Source organism: Bubalus bubalis, chromosome 16 (assembly GCF_019923935.1).
Source record: "Bubalus bubalis isolate 160015118507 breed Murrah chromosome 16, NDDB_SH_1, whole genome shotgun sequence".
Lineage (NCBI taxonomy): Eukaryota > Metazoa > Chordata > Mammalia > Artiodactyla > Bovidae > Bubalus > Bubalus bubalis.
Genome location: NC_059172.1, coordinates 36305110 through 36319332, shown reverse-complemented (window position 1 = coordinate 36319332; position 14223 = coordinate 36305110). Strand labels below are relative to the sequence as shown.

The window sequence follows — 14223 nt, the reverse complement described above, 5'->3', positions numbered from 1 at the left end:
ATTTTTATATCCACTTCTCCTAAAATTGATCAGAATTTCATAGATCACATAAAAACATTCTAAATAAATTTAGAAGATACTTTCAATCTTAGAATCTCAATTTTAAAATTTGTGATGTTTAAAATTTATGTCAGTCAGTTGTTCCAAATAACACAGTGATTAAGATTCCTATTCAGGAAACATTGATAATAATCAGTATGTTTTTTAATCAAAATTAGCAATCATGGTTATAGGATTTCACCATATGTGAATTTCACTGTGGGTAGAATTAACAGAAGAGATCATAAAAAAAGGGAAAAGTGTGAACAGAAAATGATGACTGTGTAGAGGGAAGGGGAAAGGACATTCAACTGGTGGCGGGGTTTGAACAAAAATTTGAGAAATGTGAAAAAGCCTTGCTGCATATGAGAAAGAATCATGGTAGTGGTGCTACAACATCATAGATCATCAGTATTTCAGGATTCAAGGCAGTAGACTTTATCTTATTGTATGAGTTCAATCTCCACAATTTTCTTTCTGGGCTTGGCAGTTCTTATTCTACAGGTCTGAAATAGAACCATTAGAATTTCTCAACCTTCTTTCCTCAGATAAAACAGAGATCCTGTTACTTCTCATGAGAAATGTGGATAGACCTCTTAGTTTGAAACAAAGAACAATGAGGAAAACACATAATCCAATAGTTCTTATAGGTTCAGTATATTTCCCACAGAAAAAAAGTTATGTGTATACAGCTATATCTGTATATCTATATCTTTATCGCCCCTTAACGGCATAAAACTTAGAAATACAAACAAGAGATATACTTTAATCTTGGAATTCTTCCATTTATTTCTCAAGTACTGGTATACCAAGATATATAACCGATTATTTTGCCTCTGTTAAAGAAAAAACGTGAATATATGCCTTTATTCTATCTCTTAGAGCTTCAAATAATTTATAAATATGTAAAACCAGTGCTTTTTTAGAGCACTGAAGTGCTCTATTTTAGTCATAATGATATATTAATCTGTTCATCAGACATATCACACATGTGGAGAACTTATTTTAATATAGATAATATTCTAAGTGACAGTCATACCCTCCCAACCCACACACACCTGGAGATTTTGCCCTTTCTTCTCTCCAGAGTTCAGTTCACTACTCACTTATCTTCAAAACTGAGATTGATAAGACATGGCTAGTCACCCATGTTGCTCTGAATCCTATACATATCTTCCTCAGTTTCTGGTGGGTTTACATCCTGATAAATCCATCATAAGTTAAAAATAGCAGAGGTAAAAAATGCATATAATAAACCTAACCTACTGAATGTCATAGCTTACCCTCACTTACCCGAAATGTGCTCAGAACACCTACATTAGCCTACAGATGGGCAAATACATTTAACACAAAGGCTATTTTATAACAAAGTGTTGAATATCTTATGTAATTTATTGAATACTGAAAGTGAAAAACAGGATGGTTGTGTGGATGTACAGTGCTTGTAAACATGTTTGCTCTCATGATCATGTGGTTGACGGAGCTGCAGCTCACTGTACTGCCCAGCAGCAGGAGGGTATCTTACTACATATGGCTAGCTTTGGAAAAAATCAAAATTCAATATCCACTGTACTGTTTCTATTGAATGTATATCAGTTTGCACTATTGTAAAGTCAAACAAAAATTGTAAGTCAAGCTACTGAGTTGCAGATCGTCTATATATAAGAGGTCAAGATTCAGTACATTCATTAGGATACTCTGCTTTTTATCCCATGACTAAAATTAATTTCTAGTTTTATACATTGGGATTTTTAATAGTCTTAAGCTCAGAGTGGGCTTCCCAGGTGGCACAGTGGTAAAAAAACATCTGCCTGCTAATGCAGGAGACTCAAAAGATGTGGGTTCAATCCCTGGGTCAGGAAAAATCCCCTAGAGAAGGAAATAGCAACCCATTCCAGTATTCTTGCCTAGGAAATCCCATGGACAGAGGAGTCTGGTGGGCTACAGTCCATGGGGATGCAAAGAGTTGAACATGACTGAGCATGCAATGATCTCTCTCAAGCTCAGAACAGAGAAGGATAAATAACTCCTTTGATGTTAGCTCTTAATAGAATCAATTTTCATCTAACCACCTTTCTACTCCCTAGAAACTCAAGACAGGAGGTTTCCCTTGTCTTCCTTTCCATCTGTCTAGTCTTGTTTTTCTACCTTTTGGTTCAGGTTGAGAAATGTGTGCTTGTGTTCGTCATCAAGACAGACCCTACTTGGTATAATCCCACATATCTCTTCCTGGGCATGCTCTCTGTGCATGACCTGAAGTCTAGCACTGTAATCCTTCCCTTAATTATCACTCTCTTCGAGGTCAGTGACAGTGATCAATTTAAAAACTTACCTGACTTAGATATCATGCATCCACTATGAGGCCACAGAAAGACAATGATGTTACCCATGAGAAAGCATAACAACAACAACAACAACCAAAAAGCAAAAGCAAAATAGTTGAGTTGCAAGACAGGGAAGGATATATTGCACAAGTGGAGAAGTTGACAGTCCATTCATAGTAGCAGCAAGTCAGTAGTAATACATGAGCTCAGAGGCAGATAGATAGACATGTTGGTAAACACATTGATGGGATCTTCTCTTGCTTCTTTTTTCTCAGTGAAAGTGGAATATAGTTTATCATCTAAGAGTGAAGTTAGGGGAAGTGTGACAGAGGTTTAGATTAAAAGAATACAGGAAATAATTTTGAGGTGACATAAATTAAAAGACTTCGAAATTAAATGTAGTATTAGGGACCCACTTGATATAGTGAATATGAATTCAAAATAAGACCAGTCACTTGGTTGTAGATGATATTTTTCTCTAGCCATCTTTTTAGAAAAGTGCAAGCTTGAGATCTCTGTTATAAAAATAAGCCAAAGATTGCCTCTGTACATGGGCCTCTCTGACCTAGGGACCATTCATATCAGAGGCTATTAGATTAGTGTCCCCGTGGTTATTTAGATCACAACCTGTGTGATTGTATGCTGAACCTCTGGACTGGCATCAGTCATTTAAAAATATTTACCAATATGATAAATGAGAAAGTGGAAGAATACAAATTGCAGTAGAAATATAACATATAAACATAATTTAGTATAAAAGAATAGCAGTCCTTATTGAAGCAGTGACATTCCATCATAACCTTAAAATGAATAGGAAATGAAAAGGCCTAGGGAAGTATCAGACATAGAAGCAAAAACATGAATCAGAATAAAGGAGACGGTGAAAGACAGTCTGGACTGGTCGAGACTCAGGGAAACTTAAAGATGAGCTGTGTAGCGGAAAGTGATGCCAAGAACCAACAAGACTATAAAGGTTCTTATTGGTCCTTTGGGATGTTATCAGTTATAATCCATGGAAGTTATAGACTTTAATTCAGGCATACTTCAGTTTTAAATCTTGGTCATATAGTGATTAAGTTAATAAAATGTGGAACTAGAGATATCTGGATTCAGTTCCTAAAATCGCCCTTCATTTGCTATAAAAATTTTACTTAAATCATTTAATCTAATGGTCTCACTACTTCCTTGACTTTTTAGTGGTAATTTCCTATTTACAAAGGTTGTTTTGAAGATCAGTGAAAGAAGGGTTTTTTAGCATTAAACATAGGCCCAGAAAGTGATGACCTCTCAGTATATGAACATAATACTTTCTTATTGTTCTGAGGTTTCCTAATATTTTCCCACAAATATATTTCATATCAAAGCACTCAGAAAACCGTTGGGAAATAATAATATCCTTATTTGTTACCTTATGGGATAGTTAATATTAATTAGAGTAATTTAAGTCTTGTAGTTTGGGAAAAGGCCCCATATCCTGGAGGACCACTGATTCCCATGCCACCTACACTGTTAAATCCAGTGGGATTTGATGCTGGGTATAATCCAGCTGATATTCAATGATCACACTTCTTAGCACCTGCTCTCATGCAAGATGGCTGTCTAGACTACTCTGAACTTCTAATTTGGGTGAGTTGATAGAGATACAGGACAGAAAAAGAGAGAAGGCGGCTACATTCAAACATCTGCATTTAAATTATGAGACCCTTCCTCAAAAAGGTAATGTCCATCTCTTCAAAATTCTCTTAGTAAAGTTAAGAGTAAATCTTGTAGACATGTAAAACACTAAAAAGGTGTAGTGAACTCTGTTGATTATCTAAAGTATATGGAGCATATGGTCATAGACACTTCAAATAAGTGTTAAAGTAGCATTTAACTCCTTGACCAGGATAAGCTTTGAGGTCAGATTCAACTCTGAGCAAGGAAGAGCCATGTTCCTCCCAGTCAGCATTAGATGTTGATCAGTCATGGCAAATGTTTGTGGGAGGAGGAATATTACTTTTGACCTAGATACTACAAAAACAGTGGTTTGCAAAAGGAAGTTAATAAAAAGGAGGGGGAGAACATTACAATCAGAGAAGTATGTGAAAAAGGCACAATTTCACAAAGAAGCATGTTGTATTTGGGGAATAGTTAGAAGTTAGTTGTTACCCCCATGGGAGGTACAGAAATAATATCTTAAAATGCTCTGTGTAACATAAAGTGCTAATTTGTTAACATGCATTAACAGCATTTATTTTCTCCACTTTACAGTTGAGGAAACCGAGAAAAAGATGTAATCAGTGCATGTGCTGTGCTGTGTGCTTAGTCGCTCAGTCGTATCCGATTCTTTGTAACCCCACGGATGGTAGCCCACCAGGCTCCTCTGTCCATGGGGATTCTGCAGGCAGGAATGCTGGAGTGGATTGCCATTGCCTCCTCCAAGGGATCTTCCCAACCCAGGGATCAAACCCAGGTTTCCCACATTGCAGGCGGATTTTTTACCATCTGAGCCACCAGGGAAGCCTGTAATCAGTATATAGAACACAACTAAAAGTTTTTATGGAAATACATGCATTTAATAAAAGGGCATAGGAAGAACCTGTGATAGTGAAAATAATCAGATGGAAGGGGAAAAAAATATGAAACCAAGTTATACCATTACTTATGATAAGTGATACATTTCAAGATTTATTGAACTTTATTTCTTCTGAGTCAAAGATCATGGTCATTTAAAGTATTATGTAAATGATTATTTACAGAGCTCAGGTCAGGCTGGAAAATTTTTCAGAAGACACTGGGAATATTTCTAATACAATATATAGTCAGTTTAACAAGGTCTACGTTCCTCCCAAAATGCTGGGTAATGTAAGTCATATTCCAGTTTTGATGACACTTGATCAGACTATAAACCACAATGGAGTAAATAGGACTCAATATTTGTAATTACATTTATCTCAACAGATCCATTTCTAATTTATGGATATCATGTAGAGTATATTAGAATGGTTAAACACAATTTTCTAGGATGATAAAAAGAATCTTGATATCGGTCTATTCTTATTTCAAAATTAGATTTCAATTGCTTCATTGTAGGTGTAGAATAAATACCTTTAAAATCGATAGACAATAATCATTTAATTCAGGGTGTGAATATTGATAGATGCTTAATAATAATAAAAGAAACACAATGGTTATTTAAAGTAATATCTAAAATAATACTCTATATTATCAGGTTTAAAAGAAAAAGGCAAATGTTGAAACACTCACTCAAAAGTGTCTTAACAAATATGACTTTAAAATTATGAAAACTCTTTGTTGGTTATATTTTACTATTATTTAACATCTGTGACAGCAAATACTGATTTTGGTGTAATGGAAATAGTGTGAACTTTGCAGTCATGCAGAGTTATGTTAGAATTCTGATGTCTCAGCCATTCTTTCTGTGAGGCCATTGCATTATCCATAACACTCTGGGGTACTATGTTTTAATTGATAAAATTTGAAAAATGATATTTACTTCACATTGCTTTTCCAGCTACAAATGAACATATACAAAGATTCCAGGAAAATATATATATTTTTTCATGTTAGGATCACTGTTTTACTTTCTTTCCTTACTTCATTTAAACAATGATAGTAACTGAAATCACACTAATAATGTATGAATCAAAAGTGGTACCAAGTGCATGGATCTTTGTAGTGATCTGTATGTTCAGATAGAAGCGATCAAAGTAAGGAACAAGGCATATTGGGGGATGTACTGTGAAGAAAGCTGAGCACCGAAGAATTGATGCTTTTGAACTGTGGTGTTGGAGGAGACTCTTGAGAGTCCCTTGGACTGCAAGGAGATCCAACCAGTCCATTCTAAAGGAGATCAGTCCTGGGTGTTCTTTGGAAGGAATGATGCTAAAGCTGAAACTCCAGTACTTTGGCCACCTCATGCGAAGAGTTGACTCATTGGAAAAGACTCTGATGCTGGGAGGGATTGGGGGCAGGAGGAGAAGGGGATGACAGAGGATGAGATGGCTGGATGGCATCACCGACTCGATGGACATGAGTTTTACTGAACTCCGGGAGTTGGTGATGGACACGGAGGCCTGGTGTGCTGCAATTCATGGGGTCACAAAGAGTCAGACACGACTGAGCGACTGAACTGAACTGAAGAGAAGAATTAAGGCAGAAAGTTAGGATTTTTGAAAATTAAGGTTAAAATAAGCAGGTATGTCAATTGGGACTATTTCACTAAAAAGGAAAGAACTTAATGAAGGTATGACTGTTAAAGCTCAAATTTTGTGAAGACTTTTATGCACAAGACAGATAAATCTGTAGAGCTCCATGGAAAAGGCAGTACTGTTTCACACCTCCTGAGGATACGTTCTGTGACAGTACTAGGCACATGTGTAATGGACTAGGAAATGAGTAATCATACCTGAGCGTATGTACTCTCAGAGAGTACTTCAGACATGTCCTAGAATATTATATCTCAGAATGATATTAAGAAAGTTGGGTTAGATGAGATCTTAGATCCTTTCCATTTATAATGCCTGATATTGTTTATCAAAAGATAATTTGACCTAAGTTGAAACCAAATTGTGAATTTAAAAAGTAGTATTGAATTTTACTATACATAGATTGTTAACAGATTTAGAGTTTGTTTTGTTCTTAAATGTGTGAGATTCGTGTCTTGATTTAGGATTAGTACTTTGTGTATGGTTGCAAGGTTTTTATTTTAGTAATTAGTGTTACTAAATTTTTTCACCCTGAAGTGTAACCTTGGATGTTTTCTAATGTGATGCTTTGGGATCTTCTAGACTTGTTTTTCATTTGTTGCCAGATTTGGTTGTGATGATCTTGGCACAAAGCTTTTGCCATAAAAAGGAGGATTCTATCAGCAAGAGACAGAAAGCAGCAGAGCAATGGGACCAGCCAATAAATCCCAAACATCTCCAGACACTTTCTTGCTGATGGGCATCCCAGGACTAGAGCACCTGCATGTCTGGATTGGGATTCCCTTCTGCTCCATGTATGTGGTGGCTGTGGTGGGGAATATGACCATTCTGGCCGTGGTGAGGACAGAGCAAAGCCTCCACAAGCCTATGTTTCTCTTTCTGTGCATGCTCTCAGTCACTGACCTGGTCCTCTCCACATCTACACTGCCTCGCATGCTCTGTCTCTTCTGGTTTGGAGCCCAGGACATTGCCTTTGATGCCTGCCTGACCCAAATGTTCTTCATTCATAGTTTTACTGCTATGGAATCAGGCTTCTTTTTGTCCATGGCCATTGACCGCTATGTGGCCATTTGCCATCCACTGCACCACACCACCATTCTCACCCACACTCGCATCGCTAAAATGGGAGCCTCTGTGGTACTGCGGGGAGTGGCCTTCTTTTCCCCACATCCTATCCTGCTCAGACAGCTGCCCTACTGCAGGACTCGAATCATTGCCCACACCTACTGTGAGTTCATGGCTGTGGTGAAGCTGGCGTGTGTGGACACAGGGCCCACTAAGCGTTACAGCCTCAGTGTGGCCTCTGTCATTGGTTCCTGTGATGGGTTATTCATTGCTGTGTCTTATGTCCTAATCCTTCGTGCAGTCTTTCTTCTTCCATCGCGGGAAGCAAGTCTTAAAGCCCTAGGCACTTGTGGCTCCCATGTCTGCGTCATTCTCGTTTTCTACTCCACAGCTGTCTTTACCTTCCTCACTCACCGTTTTGGCCACAGTGTGGCCCCCCAAATTCATATCTTCATTGCCAATGTATACCTTCTGGTACCACCTTTTCTTAACCCCATTGTTTATGGTATAAGGACCAAGAAAATTCGAGACCATGTTCTTAGTTCTCTAATGGTAAAGGTTGCTTGATTATACTGAAATTGTTTGCACAGATGGTATAAGAATAAGGAGGGAAGAATATAAATGACTTATCCCTTTTTCATAACTGACATGATGCCTTTTCCACTGGTATCAGACATCTTATCAGATTTTAATGGGGAAGAATGACCATACATGATAGAAATTTCTCAGTTCTAATTAAACTAGTACACTTAATATATTCTGTCTGCCTTTGAATTTTGGGGAGCTTACTTAGAACCTGATGAACTTAAAGGGACTCTCTTCTTTTTATGCTGCTAGTGATCATTTGTGGTGTTAACTGGGGTAGTAGTTTATTTTCAAATAGGGAGTGATTTTAAAAGGAAGGAAATCCATGAGAACCTCAAAGAATTCCACATAAAGTATAGGTGATTGAAAAATTAATTATAACTGTAAATATCCAGAGAAGAGGCAATATATCAGGGTTGATGTCCTCTGAATACAACAAGTAATTGTGTTTTATTCCTACAAACTGACAAACTGGACAAGCTGTCAAATAGAAATGTGGAAAAGTTCAACATTGCTATAAATAATCAAGTCCACAGATCTGTAAGCATTGTATTGCTCATAGAGTATTCTCTCTCCACCAAGAGTAACATGTGTCTGCAATTATTTTCTTACCTGAACCAACATGGGATTTCTAAACCTTTATCCTGAAAACAAAATTACTTTATGTTTGATGTTACATACTTGGGAGTTTGCCCAGGGCATTGGCAGCCCACTGAGCTAGATTCAGGTATGCTGGTATTTATATGTAACAAGTCCTTGTTCAGAGATGAAGTCTATTATTACAAATAGCTCAATTTAAATTTGTAGTGATTATGCTACTGCTGACATTGAAAATGAAATTATTAAAAGGAATATAAATATTTTACTGGAAAAAAATCAAATATTTGTTACTTTTCATTCCTTCACTTCTTGGCTTACAAAAAAAAAAAAAGGAAATTACTCTAGAGGTGTAACTGAGCAGTACCTTGTGGAGCCTTCTGGGGTGGACCCTTCCCCCATATCCTCTACTTTAGATCCTCTCAGAAGTACCTAGATAACAGTATCTAATGCACATTTCCTGAGTTGCTTTGCTGATGTTAAAACCCCCACCAAATGGAAGAAATTAACTACTTGATGACCACAGGCATTAGCCTCCAGACCTACTGGAGCCTGAGGACTGATAATGTTAACCCTTGTGACACTGCCCTATTATCTCACCATCAAGTAATGAGAGAATTGTGCATGAGCTAACCAAAATCCCTGCAGCTCCTCTCCCTCATCTTGCCTTTGAAAATGGTCTGCAGAAACCCACTGGGGAGTTTTGAACGTTAACTATCCCAGACTCCTGTTTAGTGCCCTACAATAAATGCTTTCTTCACCACAACCTGGTGTCTGTAGATTGGCTTTACTGCTTGTGTGTAAGCGGACTCGAGTTTGGTTTGGTAACAGAAGGTACTTAGAGTTACATGCTGAACTTCCCTGACCTGGTTTCTCTGTGTGATTTACTACTAAAGTATTATTTGTATTTTTTTTCTTTTCTCACTATTTGCCATCTCTTTAGTCTCAGAGCTTCATAGAGGTTAACATCTAAGTTCTCATTCCTCTCCATTCCTCTTTGACTCTATTAAATGCCATCATTTAAACTTTTATCATTTCCATTATAACATTTCAACAGTTTCCCCTGATATCTTCAAGGAACTAGCTTTTGATTACTATGTTCAGTACATTCTCTACATTGAGACCATAGTTATCCTCCTAATAATTTAAAACAAGCAAGTAATTGTGTCAGACCCATGGAAGCTCCAGGATGGCAAAGCAGAGCTTTATGAATTATCTTTTCTACTGTTTCTTGTATCCTTCTTATATATCACATATACTCTTTTTACTATTCATTAAAATTCTCACTTTTATTCAAACAGTAGTTCTCTTCATATCTTTGTGTTTTGCTTAGAATGCTTCTCTCTGTCCCATCCTCTTTCTTACCTGGAGAGGATTCAGTTATCCTTCAAGATACAGCTCCTGTTTAAACTCCTCAGAAAGATTGTTTCCTTGAATCAAACTAAACAGAAATTCTATCATTATTGTAAAAAATGAAATGATATGTTGTACTTTTGCCACCTAAACTTACAGTATAGTTAGAGGTTAAATGCATTGACTCTAGAATGAGAGTGCCTGGGTTCATGTTTCAGCTTTACCACTTGCTATCTTCATGTACCCAGACACTTTGCTAAAACTTTCTGGGCTTTGTTTTCATAATAAAACAGGGATCATAACATTGCCTTCTCCATAAGGTTTTAAGGATTGGATGAGTGAAAGCATGTAAAATACATTAAATAGTACCACACAGTAAGCTTTTAATAAACATACATTTGTTAACATTGTGGATTATACAGACATGTATAATTTTTGTATATAGAATGCCTGACTTTGTGAGACATATATGTCTCATTTAAATATATGTGTATATACACACACACACACACACACATGCACACCCCCATATATGCTTCTCTAATGGCTCAGTGGTAAAAATACAGGAGATGTGGGTTCACTTCCTGGGTCAAGAAGATCACTTGGAGAAGGAAATGGCAACCCACTCCAGTATTCTTGCCTGGGAAATCCCATGGACAGAGGAGCCTGGTGGGCTACAGTTCATGGGGTTGTAAAAGAGTTCGACACAATTTAGCAACTAGAACAACTGCAATAAATATATATATAATATATATTATTAATATTTATATAATATTAATATATATTTACATGTTTGCACACACATATATGTAATTTGAATTATATAATTATCACTATAATCATCAGAATGTTATTCTGATTTCACAAATGAGGATTTAGACTTAGAGTAATTAAGTAATTTTCTCAACATCACCTGTTGATAAAGTGGTGAAATATATATTTTTTTAAAAAATGAAAGTAGTTAATCTCATGGTTAAAGACTATCCATTATTTACTTTTTATCTCTAACACCTCTCAGTGTCCTATGAACATGTGTGTTCAATGAATGCTTCATCAATGAAGCCATAAGATGTGGAATTCACTTGTCATGTTTCAGAGCTCCTAGTTTTGTGATAGTTATAATTAAAGTACTGAATTAAAAACATAAAGATAGGTTTTAATTATATTTTTATAAGATAATGGAGAAAAATTCAATGACAAAGGGATCTCTCCCAGGCTTAAGAGAATCTCTAGGGAAATTTAATCTTTAAGAATGTTCGTGATTATGTTGGATGTTTCCAGAAGGTAAATTTGAAAGCCTGGACCTTCAAGTTGTATTTTTTTAATTAAATTTTGTAGTATAATGGATCATTGAATCTAATTAAAAATATTTCCTGACAAGGTAATATATTTCTTATATGTTAAACAAGATTGTTTATATGTTAAAAAAGATTGTTTATATGTTAGATTGGGAAATATGAACTAAGCAGTTAGCTTTTATAGGTTATCTACCAATGGCTCTCAAATTGCAGATGGTCAAGAATAATTGAAGAGGAAAGGAACAGGCCGAACTGACTCCATCTTGAAAAATAAGGAAATTCCATCTTGCACTTTCAGTGAACTTTGCACTACATGCCTGGTAGCCATGGGGATAGCATACCTATGGCCGAACTGGCCTCCTGGACTGATCAACACCAGATTCCATACCAAGATTTCCTGTCACCAAAAAGAATGTAATAATCTCCTATATAGTCAATCACCTTTGTAATCTTTATGGCTCCCATTGGTGTAGGCTACAATATATAACCAGCTGACCCTTCTGATTATGAATCATGGCTGTAACCTGATAGAATCTCCCTTTAACACTTTCCAGCCTAGGTTTAAGGAATTTGGGGATGTGGGCTTGCGCAGTACACTTAAGGTATATAAGGTTTTCACAAAAGTCAATCAGGGTCCCTGGCTAAAGAGGAAACTCTGCCTCAGACCCACCAGTGTAATAAACTGTACTCCACTATCCACACTGTCCTTCTGAGTGAGTTTGTTTCCTGGGGCGTGTGTCTGTAAGATGACAACAACCACACAATTATATAGCCAAGATCCCTGCATTAAATTCTAGTCAATGGGGAGAAGATATACAGCTTATTCATATATTCATACAACAAAAGAATATTTATGGAGTGGCTAAAATGTGCCAGGTTGTGATAGGTTCTAATGAGATGTGAGCAAAAAAGAAATCCATGTGTCAGGGAGTTTATATTTCTGGTTGAGGTGACATGACTTATGTAAGAAATGTTCAAATGCATAGCTACTTTGGATATCAAGTGCTATAAAGTAGAAACATGGATTTTTATAAAGGCAACTAACATCAGTTCTGATCTGGTCTGGGGGAATCAAGGAAAGTTTCCTTTAACACGACATTTATGTGAGTATTGAATGGGCGATAACTAGCTGAGGGAAGCAAGAGAAAATGTTGGGGTGGTGTTAGAGAGAGAGCAGTATATGTGAACATGTGTGGATTTAAGGTAGACTTTAAGATAAATATTTAGATAGGCAGAGTCATCTTACATTTGAAGAACTGAAGGAGGTCCATTCATGGGATGCAGTACAGAGTGGAATGAAGAGTGCTGAGGACAGCTAAGAGAGTTTCATGAGAGCGTGGGGTAGGCATGCTGAGAATTCACAATTTTATCCTAAAAACTAAAGGAAGACAATGGAAATTTTATGCACGGGAGTGACATAATCAGGTTTGTGTTTTAAAATGATCATTGTGGCTGCAATGAAGAAAATGGATTAAGACAGAGTAGAAGGAATGACTAGAGAAAAACTTTTAGGAGGTTATAAAGTTTTCAAGGACAATATGATGATAACTTGATCCATGTTAATAGTCATCATGATGAAAAGCATTAAATTGATTTGAGTACCCTGAACATACTTAAGGACTTGGCTTGATGAAGACTTTGACAAGCTCACACATTTTATGATCGTTGCTTACCCTAAGCCTAAGGTTTGGAGTGGATGATTGATGAAGAACCTTTGTGTATTTATGTGTCTGTGTGTGTGTGTGTGTGTGTGTGTGTGTGGTGCATTAACTGATTTAAAAAATACTTGAAGACTTATACAATTTGCCAGGCAGTGGGGAAATAGTGAACAAACAGCGCCCCAGTCATTGTCTCCAGGATATTTACATTTGACTACATCCTGCAACAAAATAGTTGTTAGCAATTTCTTCCGCTTTTATATTTACCCTCAAGTTGAGCTTTTGACCTCTGCCAAGAGTTTTTCTGAAACTCAGTCTCTCCTAAACCTAGTATTGTGCATTTTTTTTTATAAAGCTCATCTCTTTCTTCTACTTGAATCTCACTTCTGTATGTTAGTTTTCTTTTTACATATCTCATTTACCAAACAATGGTTTTAATTTAGTCAATTAAATATTTTATTTACGGAATACTTTTTTGCCAGGTTTTTATAGATCCTTTTTGTATCTAGAGAATCAAGACTTCTAATTTCAGTTTCAGTTTTGTCTGTGGAGGTCCCAGTGCGACTGGAAATTAAAATGATTTAAACTGTTGGTTTTGAAGCAAGCCATAGTAATTTATATATAATTATGGTTGCATTTGGCCCTGCCTGTTGTTGCCCCAGGTGTTCTTTAATTTTCATTCTAAACAATTCTTCAATCCTTACTCCTCCCTGGGCTTTCTAAACCATACCATACCACATGCCACAACACACCAGCAATTAGTTTTACAGTGCTTCTGAACAATTCTTATCCATCTGTACTCTCCTCACTAATTGGCTCTAGGATTTGTTCTCCAGAATAGCAAAGCTGAATAATGTCCCTTGCTTAACAGAGAGGCCACTAAGGACTCAGGAGGGCCAGGACAAACCAGCATAAATCTGCCTCTAGCTCAGATGGTCGTCTTGTTCTGGACATCAACAGATCTTCCTCACACCTGAAGAGGACAGTGACTTTGCTGGTCCCAGTCCCCCTATGACCAAATTCTCAACCATCTACAGGTACTATGCTAGGAAAAGAGAGAAAAACGGGGCGGGAAAAGAGTACAAAATCCTGAGCT

The 14223-nt window shown here is 36.8% G+C and overlaps 1 protein-coding gene across 1 annotated transcript; it reads left to right on the top strand.

Moving 5' to 3' along the window:
- Positions 1-7258: 7258 nt before the first annotated feature.
- LOC102410562 (olfactory receptor 52M1-like) lies at positions 7259-9024 on the top strand. Its single transcript, XM_025266504.3, has one exon. The coding sequence runs from the start codon at positions 7259-7261 to the stop codon at positions 8201-8203; it is 945 nt and encodes a 314-aa protein (XP_025122289.2). The 3' UTR covers positions 8204-9024.
- The last annotated feature ends 5199 nt before the right edge of the window (positions 9025-14223 follow it).

Excerpts from the sequence above, each read along its gene's own strand:
- LOC102410562 (XM_025266504.3), top strand. The coding sequence starts at position 7,259 with ATGGGACCAGCCAATAAATCCCAAACATCTCCAGACACTTTCTTGCTG.